Source organism: Camelina sativa, chromosome 14 (genome assembly GCF_000633955.1).
Source record: "Camelina sativa cultivar DH55 chromosome 14, Cs, whole genome shotgun sequence".
Taxonomy (NCBI): Eukaryota; Viridiplantae; Streptophyta; class Magnoliopsida; order Brassicales; family Brassicaceae; genus Camelina; species Camelina sativa.
The window spans coordinates 13,497,456-13,508,445 of NC_025698.1; the positions used below are offsets into that span (position 1 = coordinate 13,497,456).

Here is a 10,990-nt window from a genome sequence, read left to right on the forward strand (position 1 = left end):
GCACAATATCTCCACCTAAATATTTGGTCTTCCTCCAGGTACTGCTTAAGGGACTTTGTTAAAGCAGCCGAGGTTTTGGAATCTCTGCCAAAAGGTTTCTCGACGATGACCCTAGTCCATCCATTGACAGATGAAGCAGAGGAGCTAGCACATTTCACTGCGTCGACAAAGATATTTGGAGGGATAGAAAGATAAAAAAGGCGATTCGAGAGTCTTCCACCCTGCAATAAGTTGTGTAATGAATAAGGACACACAAGAACCAAAAAAAAGCAAGAAGACCAAACTGTTCTAGTTTTTACTAATTTTTAAGAAACATTCATAGTTTTCCCACTTCTGTGTCCAAGTGATGCAATCTGGTTGCAAGGCAATCATGAGGAAGGCAGAAAAAAAAAACAATAAGCAGAGGAAAACATCAAATACCTCATGCTCCTTGAGCTTCTTGTCCAATGCAACAAAATGTTCCTGAGAATCATACTGACCCGAATGGTAAAAACATCTCTTGAGAAACTCTTCCATCTTTTCGTTGCAGTTTGCCCTGAAACATCACACTTAAATCTTAAACAAACCATCTCTGCAAAAAAAGAACCAAACTGAAAAGAAACCATAAGTACCAAAATCTCTTGTTGGTTTTTACAAAAAGCTAAAATGATTCACCTCTTATCAATTCTACATGTCAGTGTTCTGCTAACCATATCTCTAAGTTCAGCATCTGTCATCTTACTCCTCGCATAGCCAAATATTGTAAAATGCTGCAACCAAAAAACAGCTCACCACATGAATCAATTAAATAACAATCACGAGAAAGAAAGAAAGAAAGAGAGGAAGGTTTTTATTATACCTCAGGAAGACAGCCTTCATAGTAAAGAGCGAAAAGGGCTGGGAATATTTTCTTCTTGGCAAGATCACCAGAGGCTCCGACCACCGTGATACTAACTGTTGACTGGTTTTTCCCGCCATTAGACTCCGCCACAACATTGTCTGCTTTTATTGTAGGAATCGTTACCAACCCGTCTTTCAATTCCTCAGCGGGGCTTGACTTGGTGGCTACTGAGCCTAAACACACAATCGTATGCGTATTAGAGAACATAACATGTATTGTTCTGTCTTGTATAAGAGAAAAATCAATCCAAATCAAGCAGACACTGATGAACTAGTGAAATCAATCCTATATATATATATATATATATGAAAGCTTCAAAGTTACCGGCAAAGCAAGGGATAAAGAAGAAAACCCAATTGAGAATCCAGTTAAAGTTACCATCTTGCACTAGAGCAGAGCTCTGAACGGACTTCCTCTGCTGCGATCTAACACAGAGCTCAGATAGATTTGGCCCCTGAGGAGAAGCGGAGTGGAAGGAGAGTGACCGGCGTGGGTCAACAACATTGATCAAGGAATGATGAGTCGACAAGAAAGGAGACGACGAGGTGCGGGAGCGGTAGGTAGGGCAGGAGAGAGACGAAGAAAACGATGACATTTTCGAATTAGACAAAGAGTGACTTTATGAGAAAAGATGCAATTGCGTTAATGATATAATGATGGAATTGAATAGTTAAGGACAAATTTGGAGCCTTTTGATGTATCCCAAAGGTTATGCCTTTGCCAAATCTGTGATTTTGTGTTGTTGGTATGGTTAAGTGAAGGGTTATTGCAGAATAAAATAATTCATTCAATTCACAAGTTGGCCTTTTTGCTTTCTATTAGTTATTTCCAACGGGTTTGCAACTATTGTTTTATGTGTCTTCTTTTTAGCCAAATGGATATCCATCATCTGATTAGTTGATCAACTCATTTACAAAACAGTTGTTCCTAAGATATTGCAAGAGTTAGACTTGGAACTTTGGGGGGCTTTTTTACTCCAAGGTTCGGCCATAGTGATGTGATCCCTAAGAGACATAGTTCAATCGCTAACTAACAAACATGCTATCGTGCAAGATGGCTTTGCTTTCATCAAATCACGATCACGGCTAACATTCACCGTGCTTATAATTAATAACTTTTTGTTATAAACAATTTTAATGTAGGTAGGTCAATCATCTACTTGTTAGTTATTTGTTCTTTACAACTAAAAAAAGTAAAACTCTTATATTTTGCTAAAAAATTCATTGTGATTTAGCTAAATAACTCTTATATTTTAAATAATTTTATTGAATTTTGGTGATTCTTTGTTTTTGGTATGAGATTAGAGATATAATTGAAAAGAAAAAAAATTGATTGAATTTATTTTTGAAAAGGGACGTGAGACAAACGCGCTAGGTGGGTCGTATATAAATGGAGTAAAATTAACATGAAAAAGAGGATATACTATATGCACTGCTCTGTTTCTTCTTTTATCGGCCAAAGAACGCATCAAAGAAAACTCTCATCTCTCTCTCTCTCTCTACCTCTCTCGATATAGAAAAGAAAAAGTCTGTAAAGATTCATCAAAAAAGCAGACATATATGTGAAAAGTAATGAAGAAAGGTAAAGTGCACCCATCTCCTCCTCCTCATCCTCTTCCACCATCTTCTTCTTCAAGTAAAGATAACTCTCTCTCAGTCTTTAAGCTTCTCCCGGCTGCGATTCTTGTTCTGGTCTCGGTTCTCTCTTCCCAAGATCAAGAAGTCCTTGCTTACTTAATCACCACCTCACTCTCCACCACCGTATCTGGCAAGAATAAGAGAACTCATCATAAAGCTCCACTTCTTGACTGCGGATGTTTCGATTGCTACACCAGTTACTGGTCTAGATGGGATTCTTCGCCCAACCGTGAGCTCATACACCAGATCATAGAAGCCTTCGAAGATCATCCCACCACCAGCGACAGCCCCTCAGCGTCACACAAATCCAAGAGAAACAGAAACAGAGCAAAGAAGAAAGGTAAATCGGAAGAAGAACCCATCGCCAAGATCACAGAACCTCTGAAGCTCACGGTGGTTTCCGATAAAGCAGGAGCTGAAACGGAGAAATCGAGGAGGAATATAGTGACAGGGCAGAATAAGGGTTTGGCGAGGAAGGTGTTACCGGACGTTTTGGGGTTATTCAGTTCGCGTTTCTTGAGCTTGTGGAATCCGAACCCTTAAAAGGCATATCGATCGATCAAAAGCTACTTTTGTGTAATACGAAATGCTATTTTTAAGTGCCTTTATTGTTAAGTCACCTGGCTATGTTGAAAATGTAGACATATATTTCATTACTGTTCTTTGTGATCTTGAACTTGTTTGAAACTGTGTTACTTTGCTTCAGGCTCTACTGTATATTCTTTCTCCTTTTTGGGTTGGTGGCAACAACCTTACTCTCTATGTTGCTACTAAAAGCACACATTTTTGGTATTTCCATTTTATCTTTTTGCTTGGGAACAAAGTTATAAAGGATTAGGTTGCATAGTTTCAGAAGGTGGGCCAAGAGAGATGTCTTTGTTTGATTAGGCACTTCTCAAATATTGTGTTTCGTTTTAGATATGTTTAGCAACAAATGTTTTAGTTTATTTTACTTGTTTATTTATGTCCCAACTTTAGGTTATTGAAATTTGTATTTTCATATTCCCATGTTTAGATTAGTTTAGGATATAAACTTTCTAAAAACCCACAATGACCTTTGCCCTTTGGATAAACTTATACAAAACCGAACCAAAATGTTAGATCAGAGAACCGAACAATATCTATCCGAACCGAAATCGAACCGGAAGTAACCTTATGGGTATCTTCCCAGAGCATATTCGTAAGGCCTTGTCATTTCCATTTTGATATTTCTCGGCCCAGAGAAAATTAAATTAAAAAAAAAAATACAAGAGAGAAGAAAATAAAATGAAAGAAAGAAAAATATTTGTTTCTCAAGTCACTTGTGGAACACTGTCCCCTCGACAAGACAAGACAATCTTTGAGTCTCTCTCTCTCTCTCTCTCTCTCTCTCCTCGCCGCCTCCCTCCGTCGTCGCAAGACCGAATCTGTATCGTCGTGTACTTTTCCGGAGCCCATCTTCCTAATTCTTTCTTCGATCCTTTCATGCGGCTTCATCTGCCACCTTAGTTCTTCGCTATACAAGCTCGCAGGGTTTGAGTACTCGTCATGGCTATTCCGCTCGGGAAGCTCACCATCCTCATCGGTGCAGGTCTGTTCATCTACCGGGAGGTTTTAATTTTCGTACTGGTTAATTAATTTGATCGGTGCTCGAATTCTTCCCTGGTTTCTGATTTCGGTTCGTCGGTGTGTAATCGCAATTAGAGAATGCGAAAATTTAGGGTTTTTTGTTAAACCCTTTGGAATGATCACTGTTTGCTTGAGTGGCTCTTAATTTTACAGCTCAAATTTCAAATCTTTTTGAACTTTTAGTGTCCTCCACTGGGTTTGTTTGTTTTCATCTGTTGCTTTAGTTTTTTCGAGCTATCTGAAATAAAGGAATCATTTTTAACTCTCAAAGGACCTCTTTGGGAGACATATTTATGTTTAAATTTCGTTGTTACTGCACCGTCGATGATAAATTATCTTACTGTATTGATAACGTCAGTGCAGAAGTTTGATGTTTTCATCTATCTTGCTTTCACGTTAGGTCTTGTTGGGTCAGTGCTTGCTAAAGAAGGGGGCTTACCAGATGTATCCAATTTTGTTTCGGGGGCTTTTAAGGTATATTAATATCTATGTCACACTGCTTACCATCATCTTTCAACCACCTTCTGATTTTAAAAAGTGTTATCTGTTTCCTCTTCACGACGAAATATTGGGTGTTAAGCTTGGCGGCTCCTTGTGTGTATGATGATGTTGTTTGGAAAAATGGGTTAATGGTTTATTTCTCTTGATAGATGGTATTTAGGCAACTGAAACAAGAAGAACCTGCCAAATCATCTAGCAAGCCCCGCAATGATACACTTATGGCCCAGGTTTGTTTGAGATTTATCTGCTTACTGACGAGGATAAGTTATCAAATAGTGCTGGATAAGATAGGCGTGTGGAGGACTTAGATTTACTTGTCTTATCTCTATTTTTCTTGTAGGTTAACAGTCTTAGGCGTGAATTGCAGTTGCTGGGTTCAAACAGACCTATCACTATTGTTACGACAGCAGGATCAGGTCCTCTAGAATTTTTATGTTTTGAAGTTTTGTATCCCTCTCTGCTCTAATCTTCTAGCTATGTCATGATCTATCCCTAGCATTAGCAAGTCATTTCATATATGTGACGTTGATCTTTGTTTACTGTAAATTATAGCTTAAAAGCTAAAAATTATAACAAATTTCTTCAATTCCCAGGTGGTAGAAAGTATGGTCTGATCATTATAATTGGGGTGATAGGCTACGGATATGTATGGTGGAAGGTAATCTTACTTCATCATTCCTCAGCTACCCAAAATAGTTGCTTGCTCGTATATTCGTATTTTCGTATTTTCGTATATGAATCTCCTTGTCAATAATTTTTTATGCAATATTCTCAGGGCTGGAAACTTCCAGATCTTATGTTTGCTACAAGGCGCAGCTTATCAGATGCATGTAATAATGTTGGCACCCAGATCGATGGGTTTTACGTATCACTCAAGGCAAGTTCTTATTTCCCATATTTTCTCTAGTGCTCTTGAAGACTGTTTGCTTACTATTTTTTAATTGATTTGTCTATTAAACTCTATTCTTGTCTGTTTTGATCATCTAGTACATATTTTAACTTAGTATCAGAACAACAATTTTGTCTCATTTTCAAAAACATATCATGACAGGGTACAAAAAAAGATTTAAGTTCAAAAATTGACCAGATGGGTCGTAGTTTGGATGCGAATACAGAAATCATTCAAGAAACAGGACGGGAGGTATGTTAGATTGAATGTTGAAAAATACTTCTTTCACTGCGTTGTCAAGGCTTTATGATGATCCTAACTGTTTGCTTCATGATATTTAGGTGACTAAACTACAGGATGGTACAGCAATTATGAAGGATGACGTTAAATCTGTTTTCGATGCTGTTGAAACTCTGGTGAGAAAATTCAGTGATTGCATATATGTTCACCAGTTTGCTCTCCCTTCAAAAAAACAAGAAAAAGAATAAAAAGAGGTGATCAATGTGATCTTTGTAATTTTCAGGCAAGCAAAGTCTATCGTATAGAGGGAAATCAGGTAACATTTGCAGCAGTTGTAGGTGCACATCTTTTTTGCTCATCAGGCATTGTGTTGATTGAATTTGAATTTCTTGGCTATCCATGAAGGATATCACGCTTAAAGGAGTTGGGGCTCTGCACGCTCAGTGTCGGGAGAACCGAAGAATTCAAGAGTCCAATCAGGCATGAGCCTTCTCCATTTTTGCAGTGCATTTTAGGATCTGGCTACATAATCTACATGTTCATCTTATTTATAGACTTCTTTTATGTTTAGGCTTTGCCATCAACAACGTCATTACCAGCCCTCGAGGGAGCTCCTGTGACACCATCGTCAAGGGTAAATGACTAAATCTTTTATCTGGTCTCATGATGAATTTCAACTGTTAATTGCATTGTTGGGATGGTTACTGATTTTGTTCTATTCTTTTGCTTATTTCTCTGTTTTGATGTTAGCAGACTTTATCTTTGCCTCCTGCTTCTCCCCGTGAATCCCAAACATCTTCAACTACGAATGGAGCACAACAGGTTTGTTCAGTCTCATACTATAGCTTTGGATTAGAAACTGAACTGTGGTTTTAGCAAATACTGACGTTACATTTGGACAGCCTCGTGGTCCACTTCAGCACACTCAATCTATGTCTGGATTGAAGGTAAAAAAGTTTCTGTCTCCCTTCCCCTCTGAAGTCTCAAACTTCAATATGGGTCAAACCTAACCTAAAACAATCTATTATAAACCTGGGTATCAGGAGATAAATGACAGTGGAACACATTCCGGAGAAACCACGGGAAGCACGAGTTCAGGCCTGTTTAGTATGTTCTCAATACCAAGAATAGGGAGGACTCGTAGTGTGGTCAACACAGTGCCTACTAACTCCATTGGACCCCAATAGTTGCTTGTCAATACCGAAGAGAGAGTTTTGATCATTCAAATATTTATGATCAGCAAGCCAGAGATGGGTAAGTGCTAGTAGAGGATTTGAATAGATTATGCTGCGGCTATGTTCGGTCCCTTGCTTAGTGGAGAGAATGTCATACATGGTGCATAATTTTGTAGGGATGCAGCTTATATTTAATTGGATATATGTCACAATTATTCAGTCTGTTGCTCTGCCCTTTCGTAATTCAGTTTATACAAAAAGTCGACGATGGTTTTGTCTGGCCGTCTCTTCTTTTTCCTTTATGTATTGAATAAAAAGGCTGGTCCATTTGGCAATTACATTGTTTCGACCAAAGTTTTCCTTAATAGTGAAATATGATAAGAGATTGTATCATGTCATCTTTTGTTTAGTTAATGTGAAGAGTTATGAAGTGATCATGCTTGGAAACAAGCAAAGTAATTGGGTAGATACAAGATCACTATTTTGCTCAAGTGCCGAGCCACTAGCGACAGATACTACCATTGTGACGTGTTTAAAATTGTTTCTGGTAAGAGATGAGAGACTAACATGGCTGATTTCGTAATATAGATGTATATTTTCATTAGTAGTAGCTGAGTTTCGACTTGAACTCAAATATAGTAGTTGGATCGAGTAGCAAAGACTGTAAGCAAGAGTAGTCACAGGACACAGGACACGCATGATTCTCAAACTTGAAAGGTCGATGGTAAATTCCAACGTTGCGTTGACTCATATCTTGATCCAGGGTATTATGATCTCAGCAAGATCCAGGAACTGGCTTCCTGATAATTGCAAAAGAATAATTCAATCCAGTGAAAAAAACTTGATGAGTTTAGCATGTTCTTCCTTGGTCTGTAACACTAATATTTCTACAATCACAACAGAAACAAAAGTGAATTTGTGTATGCAGAGTACTGAATTTTCTCAACCTTGGAACATCATTTGACGAGCCATATTACAGGCAGATGCAGAGAATTTAATTTCTCATTTTCGAGACGCGATATGCAGAATATTAACTATATTCATGCTTGCCCCAAGCCAGTAAGATAGAGTTTTAGGAGGCAGCTAACCAATCCAACCAGCCCTACTCACAAATACAACCATCTATCAAGGTAAAGCATCATGCTGTGCAGATGAGAAACACTTATAAACTCCAAAACGACGAGTCAAGAGGTCTGTTAGCTTGCTAATCGTTTCTTTCTTCTTTCATCCTGAATTGATTATTCAACATGTATGGCATGGCATATTACTGTACGCTAGGTTCATAATCGACTTTTCTGGTTTGCGTATCCTGTGTTTCACACTCTTATCATATTTTTAGAGTAGATGACCATATGAGGACTGAACCATGTTAGATAGGGATCTCTCATTGCTCTGATTTCTAACACCACTAACCAGTCCAAAAAGAAGTTCAAAGATCTACAAATCTCTGACACCTGCATTTTTAAAAGAGGGCCAAGATTTCGTTCTGTTTATAGCTTTTATATTAAAACCCTTCCCATCATAATTGTATTAATAGCTCTTTCAAGTTTCAACAGACCAAACCTAATCAAAGGAACAGCAACAAAATTGTGATAAATGACTCATTTGAATATAACCTGCATCCCTACAAAAACTATGCACCATTTAACATTTATGGCATTGTCTCCGATGCATGCAGAAAAAGTAAAATCTATTCAAATACTCTATTAGATACAACATGCCCCCGTCTTGTTTGTTAATCCTAGTAATTAAATTAACAAAATTCTCTTCAGTTAGTAGGCACTGTGTTGACCGTACGAGTCCTCACTATTCTTGGTATTGAGAACCTACCAAGCATGCCCGAACTCAAGCCTGATGATACACCGTTTCCTCCAGAATATGTTCCATTTGAAACTGTCTCGCTGCTGCTAGAGCTTTCACTTATGTCCTAAGACCCGGATTCATAGAAGATTGTTTTAGGTTAGGTTTGACGCATATTGATGCTCAGAACTTGAGGAACAGATAAGAGATAAAGAATCTTTACCTTCAAACCAGACATAGATTGAGTGTGCTGAAGTAGACCCCGTGACTGTCCAAATGAAAGGTCAGTACTCTGTACAACGAAATTTAGTTTCTAACCAAAAAATCTGGTTTCAGATAGAACAAACCTGTTTAGCACCTTTAGGGGTCGACAGCGACTGGGATTCTTCGGGAGAAACAGGAGGCAAAGACAGAGTCTGCTTACCTCAAACACGAGAGAAATCAACAATAGAACAAAGTAAAATTTGTAACAATCCAGATAACGTGAAGAACAATTCAAATTCAACACGAGACTAGACTAGAAAAACGACTTAATCATTTACCTTTGAAGATGGTGTCATAGGAGCTCCCTCAAGGGCTGGCAATGAAGAAGTTGATGGCAAAGCCTAAACATAAAAGAAGTCTGTGTAAATACGATGAACATGTATGTGTAGCAATTTCCCTAAAATGCTCTGCACAATGGAGAAGGGTCATGCCTGATTGGACTCTTGAATTCTTTGGTTCTCCCGACATTGAGCATGCAGAGCCCCAACTCCTCTAAGCGTGATATCCTTTATAGATGGCCAAGAAATTCAAATTCGATCAACACAATGCTAGATGAACACAAAATAATTTCCAACTACAATTGTGATATATTACCTGATTTCCCTCAATGCGATAGACTTTGTTTGCCTGACAATCATGAAGATCACAAGATTATTTCTCTTTTTCTGTTTTAGGGAGAATAAACGGGTGAACATATATGCGATTACTCAATTTACTCACCAGAGTTTCAACAGCATCGAAAACAGATTTAATGTCATCCTTTATAACTGTTGTAACATCCCCTAATTCAGTCACCTAAACATTTTGATACATTATAAAGAATGATGAGAACCATCAGAAAGCCTTGACAGTGCAGTGAAACAGAAATATTTGTTTAAATTCAATCTAACGTACCTCTCGTTCTGTTTCTTCAATAACCTCCATATTTGCATCCAAATGACAACCGATCCTGTCAACGTTTGAACTTAAATCTTGTTTTGTATCCTGTCATAAAACGCAAACAGATACAAAATGAGACAAATATTGATCTTCTGCACTTGAATTATACTTATACTAGATCATTTGGATATTTATGGAAAATGAGACAAATATTGATCTATAAGACAAATATATTTATGGAAAATGAGATCAAATGAGACAAATATTGATCTAGTACTAGATCATTTGGATGGATTAGCTCACAAAAGAAATCATCATAACTGATAAGAAAAAGTTCAATGGGCAAAACAAGACAAATTAGTACATGAGCAGTCTATAAGAGTGCTTGAGAAATAAGTGAAGTGAGAACTTGCCTCTAGCGATGAGTAAAAACCATCAATCTGGTTGTCAACAGTACGGCATGCATCTGATAAGCTACGCCTTGTCGCAAACATAAAATCCGGAAGTTTCCAGCCCTGAGAATGTTGCAGACTAATTAAGTGAGCCGTAGGTTTTCAAACAAGAGAAAGAAACTAAAAACAACTAAACCAGTTCAAACTAATTAGCAAGGAGAACCGAATGAAATGGATTTTAAAATACAAAATCTTGACTAGTCAACAGCACTTCAAATGAGCAACTAACTAATTGTAAGTAGATTAGGTATGGTGAAGGATCATTACCTTCCACCACACATATCCGTAGCCGATCACCCCAATGATAATGATCAAACCATACTTTCTACCACCTGCAGATTCAAGGAAACTGTTGATGTTTTCTTCCGAGTTTTGATTAACAGTAAAAAAAAGAATGGAGTTACGCTAGTGAATTGACTCGCTAATGCTAGGAAGAAAAAGCCACCGATTAGAGCTTAGGTATGTCTTGTTTGATGTGAGAAAAGTAGCAAAAGAGAAAGAAGAAAAAACCTGAAATATGATTTTTAAAAACAATGTCTACATAATTTAAGTGTGCCAGACCCAACTCCAAGTTTCAGATCAAACCAATTTCGTCATTTTAAGAGCAGAAGAGGAATAAAAAAAAAAAAACTCCAATATAAAAAGTTAAAAACTCCAAAGGACCT

The 10,990-nt window shown here is 37.7% G+C and overlaps 4 protein-coding genes across 4 annotated transcripts in view; 2 read left to right on the forward strand and 2 right to left on the reverse strand.

The window, feature by feature from the left end:
• Positions 1-1,520, reverse strand: part of LOC104743555 (glucose-6-phosphate 1-dehydrogenase 3, chloroplastic-like) — a 4,358-nt gene extending 2,838 nt beyond the window's left edge. The window contains exons 1-5 of the mRNA XM_010464620.2: positions 1,259-1,520; positions 839-1,053; positions 655-749; positions 421-535; positions 16-221 (exon numbers count right to left, since the gene is read on the reverse strand). Coding sequence (XP_010462922.1) covers positions 16-221; positions 421-535; positions 655-749; positions 839-1,053; positions 1,259-1,475 — 848 coding nt within the window. The 5' untranslated portion in view covers positions 1,476-1,520. The remainder of the gene's footprint in view (positions 1-15; positions 222-420; positions 536-654; positions 750-838; positions 1,054-1,258) is intronic.
• Positions 2,318-3,277, forward strand: LOC104741334. The gene has a single exon (XM_010462175.1). The coding sequence runs from the start codon at positions 2,452-2,454 to the stop codon at positions 3,058-3,060; it is 609 nt and encodes a 202-aa protein (XP_010460477.1). The 5' UTR covers positions 2,318-2,451; the 3' UTR covers positions 3,061-3,277.
• LOC104741335 lies at positions 3,807-7,284 on the forward strand. Its single transcript, XM_010462176.2, has 14 exons — positions 3,807-4,087; positions 4,526-4,599; positions 4,776-4,853; positions 4,967-5,042; positions 5,220-5,284; positions 5,402-5,503; positions 5,678-5,767; positions 5,857-5,931; positions 6,039-6,071; positions 6,161-6,235; positions 6,327-6,389; positions 6,509-6,577; positions 6,658-6,702; positions 6,799-7,284. The coding sequence occupies exons 1-14, from the start codon at positions 4,045-4,047 to the stop codon at positions 6,940-6,942; spliced, it is 1,032 nt and encodes a 343-aa protein (XP_010460478.1). The 5' UTR covers positions 3,807-4,044; the 3' UTR covers positions 6,943-7,284.
• Positions 8,436-10,990, reverse strand: part of LOC104741336 — a 4,133-nt gene continuing 1,578 nt past the window's right edge. The window contains exons 5-14 of the mRNA XM_019235859.1: positions 10,593-10,730; positions 10,287-10,388; positions 9,889-9,978; positions 9,715-9,789; positions 9,589-9,621; positions 9,426-9,500; positions 9,273-9,335; positions 9,078-9,146; positions 8,954-8,998; positions 8,436-8,857 (exon numbers count right to left, since the gene is read on the reverse strand). Of these exons, the coding sequence (XP_019091404.1) occupies positions 8,699-8,857; positions 8,954-8,998; positions 9,078-9,146; positions 9,273-9,335; positions 9,426-9,500; positions 9,589-9,621; positions 9,715-9,789; positions 9,889-9,978; positions 10,287-10,388; positions 10,593-10,730 (849 nt within the window). The 3' untranslated portion in view covers positions 8,436-8,698. The remainder of the gene's footprint in view (positions 8,858-8,953; positions 8,999-9,077; positions 9,147-9,272; positions 9,336-9,425; positions 9,501-9,588; positions 9,622-9,714; positions 9,790-9,888; positions 9,979-10,286; positions 10,389-10,592; positions 10,731-10,990) is intronic.